The following is a 25,122-nucleotide window of genomic DNA, read 5'->3' as shown; positions in this document are numbered from 1 at the left end:
GGCTCGTTAGCCTCCTCCCTTTAAATTCATAAGGAGGAAGAAAAAGTGATTGCTTGCCTAATGAAAATGTCATCATGGTGGATGGCGTTTAACGATTTAATTCAATTGCGGTTAGCAAAAGCTAGAGAGAGAGAGAGAGAAAACTCCGTGCGTGAAATTCGAAAAGTTCGGCAATGCGTCGAAATTTTAAATGCTTTACCCATGAAACAGACGTTTAATTATTCGGAGTTGTTAATAAAATAAACGAGTATTATTAGCATGTCTTATAATGCCGTACAGCGCACAAATGTCTCTGCTGTTGTAAATTTGAAAAACAGTAATTATTTCACCCTTAATGAACATTTTAAAAGTTCGTGCATCCCTTTCATCATGGAACGAGGCAAGAGTTTCACAAAAGTGTGAGAAAGATACAACGAGAGTTTTCTAAAACTAAAAACTTTTAATTTGCCTTACATTCAGTGCAGTGTATTCGGAGTCGAAGTCGAACTGATTTTAGGAAAAGGGTTCGGAGTTGGGGTCAGACTGATTATAGGGAACATGAATTGGAGTCAAAGTTGGGAGTCGAAGATTTAAAATTTCAAAAGTCGGAATCGATCATTCCTTCCCCCCCCCTGCCAAGTCTTTAACTCTGTCAGTACTTGTGGAGTTGGAGTCTGACTGATTTTGGAGTAAAAGAGTAGGAGCTGGCAGGGAATCGGTGTCAAAGGCTCTAAAATTTCTGGAGTCGGGGGGTTGGTTATATTTCCCCCAACTTCGTAGCCCTGCTTACATTGATGTTTAATAAATTAAACGATAGTCATAATATATTGTGTTAAAATAATTGCGGTGAATAAACAAAAAAAAAACTTATGGGGCGATGCATCACATAAATATTAATAAAGTATCCAGCTGTAAAATAATTTTATGAACACACTCCTGAAAAATTTAAGAAAAAAAAGCCATTATTTCTTCTGATAGAAATTTTTAATAATTTAATGTAAAATAGTTGGAGCGTAATACTTTTAAGAATATTCGTTTAAAAATATCAAAAAATTTACCTTGCCATGTTCAAAACCGTGTGTTTTATCTTTTAAAACTATAGAGAAAATGGGAGGTATAATGATCATAGACGGTGAATAAGAAAAAAGAACTCTTAATACGATGATAGAACACTGAAATCTCAATTCAGTATTTACATACTAAAAATTGTACTGCTTATCTATTTCTGATTAATTCAAAAGTTAACTGTTTCAAACACAAGTTTCTCAAGAAACTTTATTACCGTGCTTCATTTTCTTATTTGAACAACTTTACTTTCAATTTTGAGTAGTTAAAAAATTTAGAAAAAAAGAAGGAGAAAGAAAAGGAAATAAAAAAGAAAAGAAAAATTTTCAAATTTTTATTTCTCAGTACACATTGAAATTACTTGTTTCTGACTCCCACTAATCCTTTCTCTTTCTCTCTCTATTATTTTTTAGCAATAATCTTACGACAAATAAAGCCTTCTTTCAATATTATCGTTACTTTTGAAACTTTTTATGGTTGCTATTTACCTTTTAGAGGGACGTACGTTAAAAAGAAGTTCTTTTTTGTGTGATATGCGAAATGAACTGTAACAGAGCAGCCAGTTGCGAACCATTGTGATTCGTGACCATAGTGAGCATTTGTAAATAAGTGAAAAGCATGAACGAGCATTTCTATCAATAAAAGGCTAAAAAGTATACTTAGTGTAACTCAAGCATTGGCCAAAATGTGAGACATGTTAACTCTAGCTGAACTTGTCTTTGAAAAACCAAAGACTGTAAAATTCGTGAAAGCTGCGTTTGGTGAACGAGTCATTTTTAAAAAATGCAGATTTTTTCTTTTTTTTTTTAAATCTTTAACCGTAACGTATAAAAAAACGTTGCATTATTTGAACTGTCTAAAACTTTAAAAACTACAATATTCGTCCCAAATTTCATTTAAGATCGGCACCTGAAATATCTGATGTCTCAGAAGTCCTGAAAATGCAATTTTATATTCAAAAACATTTCCCAATTTCTTTAAATATTCTTTACTACTCAAATCTTCCAACAACTAAAAATTTAATCTGAAAAGTCATAACTAAAAACGTTAAACGGTTTTTTAGGAAAGTTAACTAGCGTTATAATTAGTAAAATAGCAAAAACACTTACTATAGTTACTAAAATGATGTCTTTTATTGCATTTTGATAATATAAAAGTTTATTTGAACTAAAAAACTTACAATTTTTCTTTTAACGAAGTCACCAGTTGCAGTAACTGATTCATGGTAACTATAAACGAATTGTATTATAAACAATTACTTATGATGTTCTTACCCATTATATTCAAAGGAAAATACATCAGTATAATTTGAAATATATGTTTTTCGAATGTAAAACGAAGCATTGAGAAATCAATCAGTATCGATTATTTTAAAGCAATACTGGACCCTAGTGAATTATTTGAACCCGAAACGATCCTACGCTTGACATATAATAGGTATTACAGCGCCAGCGTGAATATTGTCAGCGGGAATCAATACTCAAGTGGTGATAGGTGATATTGTCCAATATGCTTAATGCCCATTGGCGAAATATCGTTATGAATTATTACGGGGCTTCATCTATTAGGGTTAAGCTGTAACAATTGATTTAAGGTGAAGGTTGTGTGGAAATGCAAATGCAAAACATTGTCGCACCGAGTGTGACTCTAATATGGTTTGTTTCGGTATGAGGATGATACAGAAGCAATTATTTAGGTAAAATTTAGCTCAACGCAGTTGTTTTCTTGTCCAACCTTCACGTTTTTTATTTCATGTATTACTGAGAAAAAGATATTAAAAGAAATGGTTTTTCTGAAATAATGGAAATGGCTGACACCTATTACGAGTCATTTAAATGAATTTTCTTTTGAAGTACGAATGAAAAAGCGAAAGTAAATATATTTTCAAACTGATGAAGGGCATTTTATATATCTTCATGGCTTCTCAAACATCTGTCTATGGTACAAAGCTACATATTACACTAGGAGAAAATTTCTAAATGTCACAGATTGTTTCTGGGCAACGTTTCGGAATTTCATGGGTTAAAAAAATAATAATAAACACTTAACATCCGGATTTACCTTGTACTAAACAAAGACGGATTGTATGATAAAAATTATAAAGTTTTTATCCATTGTATTCAAAGCAAAATACATTAGTTCCTTGTGAAGTTTCCTTAATTGCTCCAAGTTGCATGAGTGCAGACTTTCTCACCGTTGTAAAAAACATTTTTAGGAGCCAGTGCAACGGTATACTCAGCTTCCATATTAGCTATTGTATCCTCAGTTCAGTTAAAGCTCCTCCTGATTGAATGAGTCCAAAACAGGGCGATTAAGCGATAAGGTATTTGCTCGCAGTTCTGTCTTAACTTCGGCCATATTTGCTTTCGAAGTATCTTGTTATTCACCCTCTAGGAGCATTGCGCAATTTTATTCAACTAAATAATTCTCTTTAATTTATCGTTTTCACGTAAAACGATAAACTCATTTTTATTCTATAAAACTGCAGATGATATTTTGCTTTGTGATATTTTGCAATGACATGTTTGAAAAGGCTGCCATTACAAATATAAGCAAAAACTTTAAAACACTCATATACAAAGGAAAAATCAACGCACGTATAAAAAATTTAGTTAATTTTTTTCCCCTTCAAACTTAGATTGCCTTAGTTAGCCTTGAATCTACAGTCAAAGCTCATTATCTTTTTTTCACCCATTTAACTGCCATATATGTATTTTCGTACATGACATTAAATCCTATTCATTTCAAAACAATAATCTAAAAACTATTCGCCTTAACTATTGCCATATTTTCATCTGTTAACTTATCATCTTAAGAGAAAAAAAAAAAACCAAAAAGCCTATATAAACTTTTTCGCTTGTATTTTCTTAAGAGTCCATTAACGCAAAACTTCTTAAATCACATTAAATCCCATTGCCACACGAGAAACATAAAAAGCAATCACAAGGAAGCTTTTAACAAATAGCCAGTGCAATCTTTTCTGCCATGATTAATAGCCTTTTCTACTTTCGTTCTTTCCAGCTTATTAATAAAGCTCTCTTTCTCATTTTGCTCCTTGCTTTCCATTAAAACCCATCCAATTAAACCCAACGCCTCTGCTAAATTAGCTGCTAAACAAAATAACAACTCACTAGTATAAACACTCTTTTCGGAAATACTCCCCTTCCTAAATAAATAAAGCTTGGGGAAAGTGGAGAGCTCCTATCGAATTAGGAACAACTAATTTTTATTCCGAGTAATTTTATTCTTCTTTTTTCCCTCTCTCGGCGTTTATTTCCACATTTTTTCCCCTTATTCTGGTTTCTTTTTTGACATTTGGTCCAACCCCTTGCGCTTGGGAATTTAAAAGCCGTTATTGACAGGTGTGAGCCGTGATTGGACGTAGGTTAATGGAAGGGTTGCGCGCGCAGCTAGTTGCGTAAGCGGCTGTTCTGCCCGGCGCTGACACCCCCTCCGTCGTCGTCTTTTTGCCGTTTGCGTGATTCGATTGGGAAAAATCATGGTGTTTAACTTTCGGGAGAATAAGGAAGTTCGATAGATGACTTATATGGCAATCACAGTTATAAATCGGAAAAAAATATCCACGCCAAACTTCTGTTTCTCTGGGAAGAAACAAACAGGGCATCTGATAAAATGCTTGCATGTTACAGTAGTTTTGTTACTTTATTTTCAATGCAATGCATGTATACAAATATGTACATTTTAAACGACGAGTGTTTTTCGGTGTTTGCAATATTGGTGCTATTCCAAGACGATATTTTAAAAGCATTTGTTAAAAAAATTTTAAATTTTATTAATAATCTTCGTTTTTGGTGACTAAATATTGATATAAAAAGTACTTTGCATTATTTTTTTCTATAATTTCCTTCATTGTAATAAAATATTTTAGATTATTTTTTAAATATATTTTTTTTCATAATAACTAAACAAAATTATTCAAAATGCGTATTTTAAACGTCATGCAATACTTGCGGTATTGAAAAAAAAAGTATTGATATAATTTAAAGATAATATTTTTAAAAACTTTTATTTAGAATTTTTTCAAGTTTTCTGAACCATCTTTGATTTTTGCGATTGAAGTTTAAAAAGTATTATGAATTTTCAAAAGTTATCTTCTTCATTGATCGTTTTTTTTTTTCTTTTTTTCAAAACGACTTAAATAATTGTCATTTCTATCTTTGTTTCATGCGTGTGTAGCATTTCTTTTTCAAATAGTTTACTTTAAAAAAATATATATATTTTGCAAAGAACTTGCAAAACTTTCGTAAATGCAATATGATTAATACACTGACGTGTGTTGGGAAATTTCAATCAACAAATTCTGGAATTGTTGTGAACTTAGCATTTCTTTGATCAGAATAATAGTTCAGGAAAACTGAAAAATGAGAAAAACTGTATTTTAAAGCCATTTTCTCACATAAAGCAGAAGAGAAAAGACTGTATTAAAGCACCACAGTCACAGTTAAGGGAGGAGGAAGAATAAATGTCGAAAAGGGGATCTATTCTTCGTCTATAAATAAACGAATAAATATTAAATTTCTAAATCCAATACTGCATTATTGATAAGACTTTTTTTTTTTTTTAATTTTTTCAATGCATTCTTTTTTTTATTTCTTTTCGACTTTTTGTGCTCGGTACTTGATTTGTCTGGTACATAAAAATCACAATTTTGCATAAATTTTAATCTATCTTTTTAGATATTATTCAGACTAAATGTTGTGCAAACATAACTGATAAATCATACTACTTTTAGAGCTGAACCATAATACATGAAGCGCTAGTCAAAAAATTTACAATTTATACGGTAAGAAAATTCTGCTATTGTAACATTACATAAAATTTGGAAGAATATGAAAGAAAAAGATGATGAGGGAAATGGGGAAGCTGTATCTATGCGAAAATAAAATCTGAATAATTCTTCCTAGCTTTTAAAGTAGCTGTAGAAGATTTAGAATTTTACCTGATTCTGATTTTCCGAATATAATTGACAAGCCAGGAAACACGCACATTTTTTCCCCCACATTTTATTTCAGCATAAGCGCTGCTATGTTATTCTTCCTAGCTGTCCACTATTATTAGAAATATGATGTTGATTTTTTTAAAGCAAACAAAATGAAAATTAAAAACATATTGTGAATTAACTAATTTAAATAATTTGGTATAAGAAATTAAAAGCCAGGCGTGACTTAACGAATAATTCTCATATAAACGTGTTTGAAGTTAAAAAATATTCAAAAGTATCTTGAAATAAGTGCGAAGATTATCCAGTCCAAAACTAATTTGAGAATTTTCAAAAAAATAAGAAAAGAAAAAAATATAAATAATACAACGTACTCTTAAAGGCAAAAATAAAAAAAAGCAGACGACAGGCTACTTATTTATTAACAGAAATGCAATTTTCCCAATTCAATAATTGAACGTTCATGAATTTCCTTCGCTTGTTAATGATAAAAATCGTTCGCAGAAGCTGCAGTAAAGTCGTCCAAGAATGATAATGGCTCATGTGATTCGCTATATACCAATTAGAAAGTGTACAAAAAGAGCAAACCTCATTAATCTATAAGAAGGCAATAAGTATTCCTAATTGTCCAACAAAAATAATAAAAAATGTTTTTATAAACATGTGTGTACTTGATTAAACAATGATATAGGATTGGCTGTGGTAAGTGGAACCCCTTTTCAGAACAGTTAATTTTTGAAGCCTTATACAAATATTTTGAAGCAAAAAAAAAAAAAAAAAAGTACTGAAATATTTTAACTTGGACATTATTAATAAACAAAAGTTCATCATTAATTTCCAAACTAACCCCATAAGATGGGGTAAGTGCGTCACCCCACCTTTATTTAAATTTAAATCAACCATATCTAAAAAAAAAATACTGGTAAAAAGGGAGTCTTACCTGATAAAGTATGTAAACTTTTAGTATGGAACAGTTTTTTGAAAATGTATTCGTTTATGAGATACTAGTGGTACGGCACGGCTTCGCCCGTAGTAGAAAATTAAAAGGTTATTTGGTTCACCTCTATATTTACAAATATTGGATGATGATTTTCTCACCAATTTGCTATATTCATTCGCTTGCGCATGTTACGGTTCCACGTTATGATAATTTCGTAATTTATCATAACGTGGAACCGTATACCACGTTGTGATAATTTTCTAGGTAAAATGTTTTTAAATTGGAATAAGAAAAGAACAAAATCGAATTTTTGAAAAATCGCTTAGATGTACACACCCCCATGCTACAAACTAACTTTGCCAAATTTCATGAAAATCAGCCGAAGGTCTAGGCGCTATGCGCGTCACGGAGATCCAGACATGCAAACAGACAGAGATCCAGACTTTCAGCTTTATTATTAGTAAAGATTTACTATCATTTAAATTTGCATGACGGATAATTATAAAACAAAAGACAAAACAATTACATCTATGAAATTTATTGAAAGCCTACGGGTATTTAATTTACTTTTACATATAAAAGCGTGTTGACTAAAAGTAATACAGTTGATTGAGATTAATTTTGGTGAATTAGCCAAAATTATAAGTTGAAAACGAAATTGGAAACACCAAATGGCGACGTCTATCTAAAGTTGGATAAGGGTGCACCATTATCGCTTCATCCTCGGAAAAATTCCAACATCATCTGAATGAGGTCAATAAAAAGTATCGCTGTTTCGATCCATTCTTGAAAATTCATCAGTATTTTTTATTTGCATCATCAACTTCCAACATTAGAGATGCATAATACTTTTCAATTTTCTTTGATGCAAGTTTCACAAATAAATACCACCTTAAGCAGTTCTGTAGCGGAACTATCAATTCCTACTAAATCTTCATAGTTACCAATTGTTTCATTCTCAAACATATTTCATCAGAGTTGCTTTTGAGTTTAAAATTGTCACTATAAGGGGGGAACCCATTTATTCCATTGTGACGGGACTTACACCTTACAGCGAAAATTTTCGGAATAAGTGGGACCTCTCCTCTTAGTGACTTATTAAAAATATTTAATGCAAAATTTCCAACTGCTGTATTTACTTTAGGTTAAACTATATACGTAAAAGTTTCATGAGCATAAAAATTATAAAAAGTAACCTAGAAACACTTTTTTGAAAAATGTTGCTTGAACTCGCAAAAAAATATTTTTCGGAAATTATTTTGACGGAAATTATTTTAAGTTCTAAGAGTTATAAGAAAGTTCTATGAAGCCCAAATATATGTAAAATCAATCACTCTGATGAAATGTGACATAAGTGTAAATAATTATAAAAGCCATACCTATGTTTCAGTTTGAGGGGGTAAACCACTTACCCCAACCCTCCCTATTTCAAATATTTTAATGTCTCATAAAGTATGAAAAATATTTTATTAAATGTGATCTATAAAATGAAGTATTGCTATGATTCTGCACTGAAGTGAATTGAATCGAGATAAATTGTTACACAAATAATTTGTTTCGAGTTTAAATAATGTTTTGAACGTGGACCTCTTTAAAGTAATTTTTATTCCACATCCCCAATTTAACACCCACCCAGTAAACATTTTAACTGAAATTTGTTTTCATTCGATACTTCAGGATACTTCCGTAAATTTGAATGTGGAGAATATCAGTTCACTTCCTGTAATTTTTAGCAGATTATTAGACACTTCAGAATACGTATATACAAGATGAATTTTTACAGAGTAATATAAACACAGTATAAAATGGAAAATGATATCATTTACTTTTGAAAAAAAAATAATTTTATTCCTGAAATAATTCAAAAAAATTTACTTTTTTTAAAATTAGCATTCATTTTCATCTTGTCCCTGTATTTTCGATTTCCTTTTTTATCGACTGAAGCTCTGCAGAGTGTCTGTAAATCGGCTTTTGTTACATTACTATTAATGCTGTCACAAAGCCATACACGCAGGAAAGCCTCATACATTCTGCTATTTCTCCCGTTAGAATCAGCAAGCTGTTTTGATGATGGAATAAGTACATATCATTTTGATTAATTATTCTTATTGATGTCTTAAAAAATCATTTTTTCAATGTATCTGATCGTGTTAAATTCGCATGTTTCAATTCAAAATTAATGGTTTTACGCATATTTCAAAATACTACATATCAACTGCTGCGTAGACAACTTCCTTAGACTGGAATTTACCCCCCCCCCCCTTCCCTAACAAAAAAAAATTATAATAAGGTGAAAACATTTACTGCAAAACAAAATATAGTTTGTTAAACAAAATGTCATGAAAAGTTATTCATGATTGAATTTAAAGTTGATTATAGAATATGATATAGAAAGTGCAATGAAACACTTTACTGCATAATGAAACAATTTTATTATTTTAATATTATTACACCTTTTCAATTAAAATTTGTCATCATTTCTATTATTTTTAATCCCACGCCCCCCATTTTTTTAATGGAAGCTACTTTTGAACAACTGTAAATAGTATAAGTGAATTAAACAACATTATAAAGCACAAATTTGTTTCGAGGTTACAAGAAGACAGCAATTGGGTTACATTGCAGAACAATGGATATAATCACATTTTAGTGCATTGAAAAGGATTCTTTGTCTCTTTAAAACACGCGTCGCTTATTTGAGCAATCACGATTGCTTATTGTTTTTTCACTTGACCGTCCTTGATGTTGTGGTTCCTTTTTCAGCTTGGACCAGGGGCCTCTGCAGCACTACCGCCCACCGGCGCAGCTCCTCTGGTCCTGAGCACTGTCCCCCGGACTCCACCTCTGCTGGGCGGTGCCGTCCATGTGTGTGTCCTACACACGCATGCTCATACACATACACACTCGCACACGTGCGCGCCTCTACACACATACACACGCCTACGTGCACACACGTAAGCCAACGCACACACACTCAACTATACACACGTAACCACCCAAGAGGAGGGATATGCTTGAGGGGGGGGGGGGAGCCGTTTCTAGAAACAATAACTCCAATGAGTAGGGTCTTGTCGCAACTCGTGATTGCGAAAAACATAATTTGAAGTCAGAGTTCCAGAATTCAAATTAGAGTTGACTGGGGAAAGTAGGTCACAGGTCTTTTTTTTGTCAAATATATGCTTTCTGTAACGTTGCTTCAGACTTCAGACATTGGACTGAAGAGCACTCAGGTATGAAGTCTAATCTGTAAATTGGCTTTTGTTACATTGTTATGAACGCTGCCATAAAGCTAACAGACGAAAGCTTCTAACTGTTATTTCTGTTCTCAAAGTCAGAACGTTAAACGAATAGATAAATTTTCAGTCACTGTGTGTGTGTGTGCGCGAAAGAGAGAGAGAGAGCGTTTAGCAATATATTTTAAACTGATAGAATAAATTCACACGCTTTTAATTACTGATTTTTATTTATCGCTTAGCAAAGTATTTTCTTAAATGCATCTGCTTAATGTGTTACATATGTTTCGCATGGTTCAATGCAAAATTAATGATTTTTCTTATATTTCTAAGTACTACTTATTAATTGTGACTTAAGCCCTTTTTTCTGAGATTGGTCGTTACTCAAGAGAAACATAATTAAGCGAACGCAAGTTATTCAAAACAAAGAAAAACTAGTTAAACAAAACTTCCTTCCAACTTTTTAATGAATGAATTAAAAGTTGGTTATAGAATATGGTAAAGAATGTGCAATGATATACTTTACTGCGCAAGAAAATAATTTTATTATTTTATTTAACTTGTTATTTTGTGTTAAACCTGTATTCATTTTTATTGTTGTTAATTTCCGCCTTCTTTTTAGAACGGAAGCTAATGAATACTGTGTGAAATGTAAAAAATAATTAAGTAGCCATATATAGAGGCACGCATTTGTTTCAAAGTTGCGAAGTGACACCATCGGCGTTCCAATGCAGAAATATGTGAGCTAAAGTTGTTTACTTTAACTCCGACTTTTACAGACGGGCGAGAAGGAAATTTCTTATCTGTAAATTGGGTTTTGTTACATTCCTATGGTTGCCGCCGTAAAGCTATCACAGGCATGGAAACCTATATTTCTTATTTCTCTCATTAAATTCCGAAAATTAAGCAAATGGGTAAATTTTTTGTGACTTTTTTATAATTTAATTTTTATGTTAATTTTATGATGGTAGAATAATATGGTACATGCGGTTTTAATTACTTTTCCTTATTAATGTCTTGGCAAAGTGTTTCTTTCTGAATCTATTAAAAGTTATATACTGCGCTTCACATATTTTAGACAAAATTAATGAATAGTATTAGTAAGTACTAATTATTAATTTCAGCGTAGGCTCTTTTCTTAAACTGTTCATTTTTCAAAGTAAGTACAATGAGGTAAAAGCACTTTGTTTAAAATAAAGTATGTTTCGCTAAACAAAAAGTCATTCAAATTTATTCGTGAATGAAAATAAAGATCAAAAATAAATAAGAGATATCTTTGATATTTATTTTCTGATAAGTTTACCGAGAGAATGACTCCAAAACACCGAAGGAAAATTTTTTTTTTTATACTTTTGTTCCAAATATTAAAGACCGGACAAAATATTTTAATGACGACATAAGTAGCTTCATCTTGAAAATCGTTGAAATGCTTTCTTGAAGTTGGCACTGTCTTTCTGTTTAACCGATTCAAAAAAACAAAAAACAAAAAAAAACATGCATATTTGAGAAGACATTTTTCAATAACCTTGTCAACTATAACGTCGCCCAACTCCCACATGAAATGGGAAATGGCGTCGTATTTGAGTGCAAAATCAAAAATCATCAGGAATTTAATGTACGTCGATACAAGAGAGCCAACATATTGAAAAAGAAATAATGTTGATCATTTTCTTCTGAATGGAATAAGGAAAATTTGACTGTTCAAAGCGAGTTAAAAAATAAAAAAAAGGACTGCAATGAGTTCACACTTCTTTCAGAAATCCTACGTTAGAATGAATGCAAGAGATCTTTTAATTAAAACTGAGAACATTCGTTCGAAGGCTATCAATGACCATTATAATAGATGTCCCCCCCCTCCCAGTTTCGCCGACACGAGATTTCTCGCCCCCCCCCCCCGTTCTGTCAGTTTCAATCATACCTTTTGATACATTTAAGGGGGAGGAATGTTAAATGCCAACGAAACTGGGCGTAAACCATTAATAAGCATCATTTAAAAATTTTCCATACCCTTTCAGAACAACTCATTTATTGAAGATAGCATCAAGTGTTTGAAAAGGAATACTTGAATCAGAAGAAAATCACTCAGTATTTCTATTAAAATGTCTGAAAAAAATATTGCATCATCACGTAAATTAAGATCTTTGCAAAGCCCCGCGGTGACTGTACGTGTCAGCATATTACCTGAAACTAAAAATAACGATTAACGGGAGTAGATTAGTACTTTTTTTACTGAACCCGAAAACTTGTCACAAAAACACCATTACTAAATAAAAAAAAGTCACAGCAATAAATTAATACAATAATTATTGAACATGAAAATCAAAGTCTCTAAAGGCAGGTGCAACGATTTCTAGAGAATCGTTTTAGCCGTGATAGAAATCATAGAACTACTGGGAAAGTCTAAGCATTTTTTCTAAAAGCTATAGCAATGACTGTGTAAATTATTAGCTCGCAAATTTCTTCTTCACCACTATGGTCTCTAAAGACATCAGAAATAATTCTGAAGAATCTTAGTAATATCTTACTGAATCCAATAAAGGAAATAAAGACGGTAATAAAACACAAAATATTTTGGTTGAACAACACCAAACTTAGCGTTGGGCCTTGCCAAATTATATTATCTAAAGAATTTTCTACATAACGCAACAGAGTTTGTTCATTAAAGATAAATGCAAGTTTTTTAAAGCAACAGAAACCCATAGAGAGATTAAAGTCATTTCCAGACATCAAGAAAATTATTTCATGCAATTAAAAAAAAAATCCGCGCGTAATTATTAAAAGTTAAATACTCTTGTTGAATATCAGACCAATAATGAAAATGTTTTTCTATAAAAGACTACAGCATCGTGCGAAACAGTATGCTTCTGACGGCAATGCTTTTGAGTATAATCGTAGAAATTAAATATTTCAGCTCATACAAAGAAAACTGCAAAGCTCTGTTGCAGCGACAAATATTCTTGTAAAAAAGTTTGTTCATTAAAGATAAATGTAAATTTTCAAAAGCAACTCAGAGAAAGAGAGAATTATTTCCAACAATTAAGGGAAATATTTAGTTTTGTGGATAAATAAAACCTACGCGTAATTACTAAACCGTTAAGCCCTCTTGTTGAATATAACATCAATGACTGAAAGTCATCATCATAAAAGCCTACACCACCATGCAAAACCAGCAACGATTTTGAGTATAATCGTAGACATCTGATATTTCAGCCGATACCAAGAAAACCACGTAGCTCTACTGAAGCGGCAAATATTCTTGTAAACCAATTCAGTTAAAACCCAATACATCATCCGTCAACCTGTTCCGGTCTTTCCTTCTGCTCTCCAGCTTCTCTGGGGAAGATGAGCAATGGTTGGAACAGCAGCTCCTCCACAGCTAGCCAATAGGAAAATTGCTCTCAAAAGGCTCTAAATTCACGCTTCTAAAAGGTAAATACGAGAAGAGAGAAAGAGCACGGCGTGCCACTTGTGGGCGGGGCTGCAAAATGGCGTTTTGGCGCTTCAGTGGGCGTGGACCCGTCTCCGATGGCGAGCTTCCGGGCAATTAGCCCGCCAAAAGCGCGCGCTTTCTCGCGCGGGGGATGACAAAAATATGGGGGTCGAAAGTGCGTTCCATCGATCCATTGACACTTTCCACCCCTCGTAAACGGCGAAAGATTAGGTATTAGCAGTAAATTAGGTGGCGAGCCTCACGCAGACGATAGTTGCGAAAAGGAGTTCAAAGGGTCGCCGGCGGGAGCGGGATCGTTTGGAGATTGTTGGCCGAGAGGAGGATAAAACGCGTTCTTTTATTCGTCCTTTTCTTGCTCTGCGTAATAGGAGAATGAAGCTACCGTAACAGGTAGGTCTCCCAATCTTTGATTGGTGTTATTGATATAAAAGACTTCTAAACAAAATGACTTCAAACTAAAAAAATTATAAGTTTTTCTTATCTGTGATTGCTTTTTGATAAACGATCGAATATTTTTACATTTATGTATTTTTTAAAAATTATATTTCGTAAAGCTTAAGTCTTTGAATGTTAGTTTAACAATTCCTAGTTTTATCAGCCGACTGTTCTTTTGTAAACGAAGGTATTTTTTCTGCAATTTACTTTTAAATAAAATTTCATATTGAACAGCAATAAGTAGTTCTGTTTTCCTAAACTACTTTAACTTTTTCGTTAAAAAAAATAATAAAAATAATCATATAAGTTACACGAAGTCGTTCAAACGATGTTTTAAAAATCATTTATTGATTTTTTATTTGCTATTTAGGAACTTTTTTTTATTTTTTTTTCACCATTACACTAACGTTTAAATCAAGTTTCCTATTCTTAAAGCAAAAGTAGTATTAAAGGCTATAAAATCCTCTTTTGTATGAAATCTTCTCGCCACGCTTGTTAAGTTGTTAATCGTTATTTCGTACCATTTTACATAAATACATGTTTTTTAGTTTTGCCAAATTTATTTTAGTTGTTATCTTTTATTCTTCTTCTTCTTCTTCTTCTTTTTTTTTTCTTGTATTATCTCGTAAAAACATCATCTGGGTAATTTAGTTCTGCTATCTATTTATAAACATCAAATAACTCATTTTGAAAGGCTTTTTGTTCTGAATTTAAAATTAGCTTTCTTTTTTTTCACTTAAATTTCTTTTAGTTTAATGCTTCTGTATTTTATGTGTTTATACGATATACCCTTTTCTCACTTAACATTGAATACATACTCAAAAAGTAAAAATCAAAAGTAGACGGAACAACCATTTTTTCAATAAAACAGCTGAGAATCTGAGAAACTAGTGACTGTTTGTTAATGATAATATAATAATATTTACACTTGGTAAAAATATTTACATTTTTATTTGCACTTAATAAGGATTGCGTCATTACGATTAATTTTGTTATTCTTAATTTCTGTAAATAATAAGTTTCTATGAGTGTCAAAGACTGATAGAAAGAACATAAGAATGTCATTTCAAATTTTTTAACGATAATGTATGTTCTTAAAACTTTTAAATCATGTGCTTGATGGTGAAATAATATGCATTAACATAAAGTAAGAAATTTGGAAGTACAGTCGAACTCACTTATAACGATCGTAAAGGGATAGCGATATTTGCTCGTTATAACCGGATGCTCGTATAAAACGAGTCCGTAAAAAAACTCATAAAAATTCATCATAGTTGCTTTTCTTCTTCTTTTTAATCACTGTACATTACCAAAGAAAGTGGTTTCTTTGCTTTGAGCTGTCTGCATGCGTCTCGTGTCATTGTTTTGCTGGAATACATATGTACACACACACATATAATTCTTAAATGTTTCTTTACTTCACAAATTAAAACGAGCAGATGTGTGCATCACATGACTTCCTTTTACTCCAATTTAATGACATTTCCCAATTACTGGCAATTTTATTGTGATTCAATAGTTTACTCTCCAAATTTCACCAACAGTGGCCAAATTGAAACAGATTTTTAAAAAAAATCGCCATATTTGTCTCTAAGTTGGTGACTTCGAATTTGGCGACCAAAAGACTGGCGATATATGGCCAAGTGTCCGACAAATTATACAGCCACTTAAGTTTACATCGAAATTAAGAATGATTTCCTCCCAAAAAACGGCAAAAGACCCCTTTAGAAATACCCGAATGCAACCAAAAGAAGAGGTGCACAACTAGACCCCACTAGGAGTCTACGTACCAAATTTCAACTTTCTAGGACATACCGTTCTTGAGTTATGCGACATACATACGCACATCCGCACATACGTTGTAATTAACTCGGGAATCGTCAAAATGGATATTTCGCGTGTCTGTACGTTCTTAGGCACTTATACGCGTGTGGTCGGGTTGAAAAAAAAGCAAAAACTCAATATTCATTCAGGGGTGAGCAAAATGGAAATTAAGGTCGATTTTTGAGTAAATTTTTTTTACGAATACAATACTTAATTTTTTGTAAAAGGAACTAAAAAAAACTGCTGTCATCGCTTGTTCTCAGAATTTATAATTTATCACTAACTTTCGTTGCCTTTGGAATGTTAAAGAAATGTTACCAAAAAAAAAAAAAAAGAAAAAAAGAAAAAAAGCTGAGCTGAAAAAGAATAGAATTTTTATGAATCGCAAAAACATTGCTCGCTTTAAACAGGGTTTGCTCGTTAAAAGCGAGTTATGCTCTTATTGACTTATCATTGTGCCAAACAAGTATTTCTAATTTCTCCGTTAAAAACGGGTTCTCGTTAAATCAGGGCTCGTTTTAAGCGAGTTTGACTGTAATGAACTTTGTGCAACAAGTCTACGATAATTACTACATGACCTATAGATTCACACGTATACTTCATCATACGTCCGCACACTTCACATGTGCGTTAACATTTTCGATGCGTTAAAAATTGTTAGCTGCAACAAAATATGTTTACGTGGATAAAAAATTTCATTAGCGAAAAAATAGACAAATGCATTTTACCACATTAAAATTATTTTTCATAAAAAATAATTTTATTAAATTCATTTTCCTTTTACGATAAAGATTTTTAGAAAAATCTGAAAGATTCGAGATAAGTTTCAGAATTGAAAACTTTACTCATATAAATACTGGTCAATATATTCCTGGTACTGAACTATTCATTTGCGGTGAAACTACTTACAAAGACATTGAGAAGTTGAAAAATTCCAGAAACTTTCTGGAGAGATGCCGAATTTATAAACGTGGTTTCCATCTTTTAATTTAAGATTTTTTACGTGTTTCAGCGAATTTTAAACATAGATTATTTTAAGCAGTTATCCATAAAGCTGCATTTTTTAAATACAGTCAAAAGGTAAAAGGAGACCTATTATCAATAGATGCAAATTTTAATGTACATTTAAGCAATTATAGATATGAAAAATACGTATCATTTTTTTCATATAAAAAGTATCATATTCATTGTATGTATCATAATCATTTTGTATTATTAAAAGTAATTAAGATCGTTTTCTATTGTGTCAAAACTGTTGGAGAAAAATAGTTATTTTTAAAACATTTGATATCAGGTTCATTAGTTATATCACTTTATGAAAAGTTAATAAACGCAAAACGTCCGCCAAGAGTTAGTAGACCCTACTGAAATGTGCGCGAAAACGTTTTCTTGTTGCGAAATTTATTTCATAACGTTCACTTTTAAAAAGAAGCGTTTGTTTCCAGCGTTTTGTTCCTAAACAGTCATTATTACTAAGCCAAGAACAATCTAGCATTTTTAATGCGAAGCAAAATGGGTTGCACAAAATGCACAGAGATTATTCCATCACTTGATTAAAATCTCGTCTTTCTGTATTTCAATCCTTCAAAACAGTTGATTTGACAAAAACCTTGTAACCATAAAATTACATAGCCCTTAATTGTGCATAAATTAACTTAAGCTATTTATTGCAAAAATTAATAGCTTCCATTGATTCTTTATTTTATAAATTTACTGAACATCTTGTCAGAATAAAATGAAGGCTTTCAGCATAAGTTTTTTTTCCTACGTTCTGTAGTCGTTTAAATAGGAAAAAAAAAACTCATTTTTTTACAAATCATTCTCGATAGCGCATCTCTTTATTGAAAACATTATACAATAAGCTTGGAATGCATCATATTTACCAACTTTGCTTAGAAATACTACAAACTTCTAAATAAATCAAGCCATTGGACGAAATGTTTCTTGGCTATACCGAGAGTTTGACTCTATATTTACTGAGAAAACAAGTCTATTATTAATTCGTAAACTTGCATTACACCTCTCGGATGGCATTCTCTTTTCATACTTTTTAAGTTCTAACTACAACCAAACTGTTCCTTGAAATATGTATAAAAAGAAGTTATCCGATTTCTGAAATTCAAGGAAAAAATAAACTGGTTTTACATAAAAGATTAATTGTGCTGATTTGAAACTTATAAATCCACTATATTAAGATATAGAAGCCATAACAGCATATAATTATAAAATTGACAAATAATTTCATTAAATAACATAGATTACAATCAGAGATTAATACATGTATGGTCATTCCCACTGCCATATGTATAACTGCCATATGTAATTGTAATAGTTACTACCAATTAATCATTTTTTAAAAAACTGATTCTCCATTTATTTGCGTAAAATCAAGTATCAATAGTTTGTGAATAAGCAATTTCTGAAGGGTTTAAAAATATTTTGATCATTCTGTTACGGATGAAGTGCATCAGAAATTGAGCATTTTGATGTAGCAAAAGATTTTGATAGCTTTATATGGGAGGGGTTTTGCTCGCATCATTTGGTTAAAAAAGTGTAGCCTAAAGTATTGATATGAATTATTTTAATGCTAAGCATTCCTATTTAAAAAATCCATTGCCATCAATCTTACTTTTTTTATTTGCATTCTGACGAATGCACTTAATGTTTCCACTTGGCTTTTAAATGCAATTTGTCAATCGGAAAAGGAGGAGCATTCCGAACTGATCCAACAAGACTAAAAAAAAAGACTTTATCTTAATTTTTCTCCTACCAAGAAACTTTGTCAAGAACATTCCACTCTTGCAAAATTAGAAGGCATGGACATTATTTTCACATAACTAGCATTTCAGAAACTCGAATAAGCCACCTTGCGGTAATTTAGAAAATCAACCCAAGAGGTAAAACATTGAATGTTGCACGAAGGCAAATGTCCCATTGGACAAGTCATATCCTTCGGAAGTGCGCCAGCTGCTTTACCTCTTTCAGCAGCCATTAGCCAATGACTGCAGTGCCCCCTATAGTTTATTTGAATTGTGAATACAAAGGTTCGTTAAATAGAAAAAGCTGCAGAAGATAAGATACAACTTTTAAAACTTAAATTCAATTCAAAATTTTCCGAAAGAATCTTTATTTTTTAAAATCTTTTTAGAACAATGTTCCTACGTATCAGCATTTTAGATATTCCCAATTATGTTGCATATCATCAACTTTCCCACTTTTCCGCTGTCAATTTTACGATTTCAATTAAAACTCAAATTTAGGTAAGCGTTGGCAGCATTTTTGCTGCCAAATGAAAGGCAAGTTTAATAGATATAATGATAAGCTTTGTATTGTCTTAGTATAGCTCTCCAGTGGAACTTAAGTCCTGTATTTCGTTACCAATTTTTTCTTTTTCAAGTCAAAAATCAATCTAAATACTAACTACGTATGAATATACAGGGTGTCCGAAAAATCCTTGACGCATTTTAAAAATTAATTAAATAAGCAATAAATTGCCTTATGAATATATGGTATATGGTTTGTGCCATAATACTTCAAGGGTTCAAGTTCTTTTTATGATATGGTAAAAAAAAAGGAAAGAAAAAAAAGGCGTAATTATAAGTAACGACGCCTTGGACGATACAGCCATCAATGTAAGTAACTTACATTAATGGCTGTATCATCACAGTAAAACAAACGTAATGTGAGGTGCTTAATTATTTTATTACACATAATGCAATGCTTTTCATAACCAGAGTTCAATGTGTGTACCGTTTGGGGACATACGGTAAACTTCAGTACCGCATCGGTTGGATGTGTTTCGAGCAATATACAGTGCACTCATTGAATTCTAGTAATAAAAAGTTTTGCTTTCTGTTTAATAAAATGATTAAACGTCTCACATGGTGTTTGTTTCTCCTATTGTGACGATACAGCTATTACTTATAATTACACTTTTTCCTTTTTTCTCTTTTTATTTTTTCTCCTTTTTCATTTTTTTTAAAACTTTGTTATACATAATACATAATTCTTGAACCTGTGAAGTATTAAGGCGCAAATCGCATATTTATGAGACAATTTGTTGATTTTCTCTGAATTTTTAAAGTGTATCAAGATCTTTTCAGACATGTAGTATATTCTGAGTAATATAGAGTGTATTGATCGGTATTTTAAATTGAAATTGTAGGTAAAAATCTTACCCTTTGCCGTTTCTTTTCGGGCGTTTGCATCTTTAATTGCTGAGAGAGTTATTGAAATTGACTAAAGAAAATGCACAGTACTATTTAAAAGAAAACTCAATGTATTAACAAAATTATTTGCAGCTTCAAATAACAAATTTACAAATCGGACTCCATAAAAATCATTTTTTTCGTGTTCCATCAATTCTATTTATTTTTATAAAGCGGTGGGCGAAAGAAAAAGTTTAAAAATAAAAGTTCAAGGCTAATCTTGATCAATTGCGACATAGGGCTCTTGCACTCTCTTAGTAGGAATGAACTCTTATTGGTAGATGTTTATTAGACAAGAATATGAGTATAATAAATGATACGTATGTAATATTAAAATAAAAACAGCTTAACCTGTTGCCTAAAATAGTTGGAAAGATATATCTGGCTATTAATCTTTAAACTATTGTTTCAATCAAAGACATAAGGCATTTTTCCAAAACTAAGATAAATAAGTTCAAAAGCATTATATATTAAAGCCATCTTATAGAAATTCCTAGTGGTATTCCGTTAGCTGAGCAGAAATACTGTCAGTAGATTAGATTTTATTCTTTGAAAGTTTTGTGAAAATATTTCTTTTGATATAAGTTATTGCTTCCTTCTGAAAATATGTTCTCTTGGAATAAATATGTTATTTTGAAATCGGTTTCTTTTTAATCTGCTATTTCATAAAAGTATAGTTGAAAAATATTGAAAAATAGTGCTGCTGAAAATTTTGAACGTGATGCATACGGAAAAGGTTCAAATTTCTTTTGACTAGAAATAAGTAGTAAAAATAAATAAATAAATGTGATGATGATAATACTGCCGTCCTAAGCCTAATGATTGTATCTTAAGAGAGTGTAATTTTCGGCAAATCCACAATTAACAAAATTGAATTTCGCACACACTTTTAACGTAAAACTTTAACTAAGGAACTTTACACTAAAAAATTAAGATACTGCTTTTTAGCTTAGGAAATAATAATATTTTTGAGATACGTCAAATTGTGCTGGTCATTTCTGACAGTTTATAATTGAAATGCGAACTTTAGGGAAAAGAAAAAGATGGGTTACCTCTCAAACATTCCTTAGCAACGAAAAAATGCAAGTGCAAAAAAAGTTAAGATACGCCCATTAGGCTCAGGAGGGCAGAATATTGATGGCATGAAAAACTGAGCAACTTGTTTCTTTTGAAATAAATAACTGTTTACTTTTGAAAAATATTCCCTTGGAATAAATATTTAAAGAAATAGATCTGCTGCAGAGATTTTAAACTCAAAACTTTTAAACATCATGTCTACGGAAAAATTTCGAATCCTTTTTGACTAAAACACCAATAATACCGAAATAAATAAATAAAAAATTAATAATAATAATAATAATGATAATAATAATAATAATAATGATAATAATAATAATAATAATGATAATAATAATAATAATAATAATAATAATAATAATAATAATAATAATAATAATAATAATAATAATAATAATAATAATAATAATAATAATAATAATAATAAGTAAAAAAAAACTGTTGATAAAAATCGAAGTGCATTTCTCCGTTTCCAAAAGTTAGCGATTGACTAATTGAATCAAAGTGAAGCGAATTCAAACCGTTTCACCTTTTATGCAATAAAAATAACTAAGGAAAGGACTTTGATATCGAAGTTTTCGAAACATCGATGTTCTTACCATCAACGTATTAAGGTCAATGCTTTACTAACATCGATATTTCACGTTCGATGTAGACGTTTTATAATTGAATCAGCGTAAGAAAACTGATTGAAAATTCCGTTATTGTAGAAACTACTTCATTAATAAGTGTTTGATACATCCATAAGAGAGAGTTTTCTATGGTTAGTTGCCTATAGAACTAGATTTGTATTGGAGAAAAATAACAAATTTTTCCCCAGCACATTGTTAATTAGAATATTGAGCTTTTCTCAATTTGCGAGCTTACAATAGCTTTCAGACAATATGAGTTTCTCCCGAAAGAGTCATTGACCTTAATACTGAAATTTAAAATGTCATTTTTAATGATCATTTTCATATCGTTAGTAGTACCTCCATATTTCAAATCGCTACAAATATTTTACAACTATTGAACATATTTTGAATTTAAGTGTAAGTTTTCCAATTACTACTTGCAATTATGTTGGAGATTAAAATGCCAAAACAAGTATTTAGTCTTATGACTAATTTTTCCGTGTCTTCTAGTTTGAAAAATGAAATATATATATATATATATATATATATATATATATATATATATATATATATATATATATATATATATATATATATATATATATATATATATATATATATATATATATATATATATATATATATATATATATATATATATATATATATATATATATATATATATATATATATATATATATATATATATATATATATATATATATATATATATATATATATATATATATATATATATATATATATATGATTTGCTTTAGTCAATAATTAACTCAGTTTTCACTTTTGTTTATTAAAAAATATAGTGACGCTGTTCCTGTCAATTTGATGTTTCAATATTTTGTATTTTAAATACATGCTTGAGTTACTTATTCCTTTGATTTAATTAATTTGAAGTATCAATTATTCATTATTTTTAATGTTATTTATTTTGCTTGAACCGGTTCAAAAATTTCGTTATAAATTCGTAATTTTAGGCTCTGAATTCAGTCCTCTCTTATAATCATTTGTTTCAGTTTAATAGGTATGAATATATGAACATAACAAAAAATCCAACGTTTTAGAGCATCGATGTTTCAAAACAGATGTTTTTTTTTTTTTGGTCGATGGAATCAATGTTTTAATTTTGTACATCGATGTTTTGAAACATCAATGCCGCAGTGCTTTTTTATGGAGACCGCAGAAATAACTGAACAAGGTTTCATGTTTTATATAGATGATTGTCGAGAAGAATTTTTCTTATTTTCATAAAAAGTTTTTCTTTTAAGTTAATTAACACACTTACACACACACATACACACAAAAAAATATATATAATATAAAAAAAAACATAATTGAAGTAAATTTTTCCTTCACATTTAACCGACTTAACGTTGAAGAGATACAAGATTTATGTTTTTGGATGGTTTTGAGTCAACAGGTAAAAAACGTTTCATTTTTCACACGCTCACACACACACATTGTGCTAACGATTTCCTAAATGCAAATGATTACAAAGATGTAAATGTTTAATTTTCATAGTAAATTTTTAAAGTATTTCCATGTTTTATGGCAACAATAAAAAATAAAACTAATAGAACAACGCAAATGCAGTTTTGCATATTCTACCAAAAATTAGGAGCCTTAGTACATTCTTTTTTCCTGACTGCGTGTGCGCGACGCAAAGGAGGATGTGTTTATCAGTCTATGTATGCATGTTCGTTCCTATGTGGCGTTGTAGAGGCTTAACGCCTTGGCCAATTTTGATGATTCTTACGTCAATCGATTTGTCTTAACTTTCGGAGTGTCACTAAACGCATGATAGTAATCAAAATTCACCATATCAACAATCAGTCGCCTTTTTGTCACTTCGGGATCGTGTCGCATGCTACCTGCGTGCGACATAGCGAGCGACAAATGCAGGTAGCTTTTTCACTGCCTGAATTTTTTATTGTTAGATGTCTTGTAAAAGTGGATTTCGTGTACTTTGTGATTGGTAGAGGGATTCATCTGATCCATGATTAAATATGAATCTTATTCTTAAAATAATTGCTTGCCATACATCAGTAAAATTAACAACAATTATTGTGCTAAGAATTTAGTAACATGTTTTTGCAGCCTGTTGTCAAGACTACTACTAACTGTGCAATTGTGTGATCTCTTGTTCTAGAGACTATTTTCACAATGTACACTGAGCGAGTGGTTTTAGGTGTACACGGATGAGTCAAAGATGGACTGCGGTATTAATACTGGAGCAGGTGTGTTAATTTATCGTCTGCTGTGCTTTTAAATTAATTTGCTATTTTATTATCGTCTGCAATGTTTAAAATTCTTATTAATATCTTTTTTTTTTTCTTTCAATGTACTAGGGGGCTCTGCCCCCTGCTCGTTAACGCTCACCAACCCCCGAAGATTTCGTCGCAAACTTATTTGATTCACAAAGATTTAAATCGTCAATTAAAAAGAAACGGATTAAAAACGCATTATGAGCTCCCTTTTGCAACAAAAAGCACCCCCTTCCCCGGGTTTTAAAATAACGTGTACCGACTTGCAGAGCCTTAAGGGCCAAGGGGCTCATGAGCATTGAAAAACAGCAGTTTTGTACGTTTGAAAAGTCGTTTTCATATTCGTGGTCTCTAGTAACATATTTTGCTCTTTAGCTCGGGGCTTGTATTTATTTCAGCCTAAGATTTTCGTTAAAATCGAAACCATTAAAGTTTGTGAATAAGAAAGAAGAAACATGCGAATCGAAAAGACGTAACTGTGGCGACGCCAAATAAAACATAAATAGCTTTAATAAAGATGAGATTATTCGAACTTGATTCTTTACGGCTTGTAACTTTTTTTCCTTTAGAGAAAGAAGCTCAGTTTTTCTACCATAGGTCGAGTTAGATCTGAGGCAAAAAAAGCCGCTCTTTCCAGTGTTGTCAAAAAGAAAACTGTGGGACAATTTCTTGGTTTTTTACTGATAGATTTAATGAAGAAAGCAGTACCTAAATTTTAGCTAAGCCTAAAAAAGTTCGAGCTAAAAACGCAAATAACTCCCGCCGTATTTAAGTTAGAGAATTGAAACAAATTCCGTAGAACGCGGAAAATTCTACCCTTTCTAAAGAATTATAATATCAATATGTGCAAGTACTTTTTCACCCCTTTAAAAGGCAATAATAGGCAATTTACGCGAAATTTGAGCTTAAAAAGTAAATTACAAATAAACTAATTCGAATTAAAAAAAAAAAAATAAAACCCCAGGTACACACTCCCGGGGCTCGAAGTAATTTTGTGCAAAATTTCAAGGATGTAGGTGCTATGGGGTCTCCTGGACGCACGTCCGCCATAGAC

At 31.2% G+C, this 25,122-nt stretch overlaps 1 protein-coding gene across 1 annotated transcript in view; it reads left to right on the top strand.

Annotated features, from left to right (window-relative positions):
• The first annotated feature begins 369 nt into the window (after nucleotides 1-369).
• LOC129216316 (homeobox protein MSX-2-like) overlaps nucleotides 370-25,122 on the top strand; it is a 51,855-nt gene continuing 27,102 nt past the window's right edge. The window contains exon 1 of the mRNA XM_054850527.1: nucleotides 370-398. Within this exon, the coding sequence (XP_054706502.1) occupies nucleotides 370-398 (29 nt within the window). The remainder of the gene's footprint in view (nucleotides 399-25,122) is intronic.

Source organism: Uloborus diversus, chromosome 2 (genome assembly GCF_026930045.1).
Source record: "Uloborus diversus isolate 005 chromosome 2, Udiv.v.3.1, whole genome shotgun sequence".
NCBI lineage: Eukaryota > Metazoa > Arthropoda > Arachnida > Araneae > Uloboridae > Uloborus > Uloborus diversus.
This window is presented reverse-complemented; position numbering and strand designations above follow the sequence as displayed.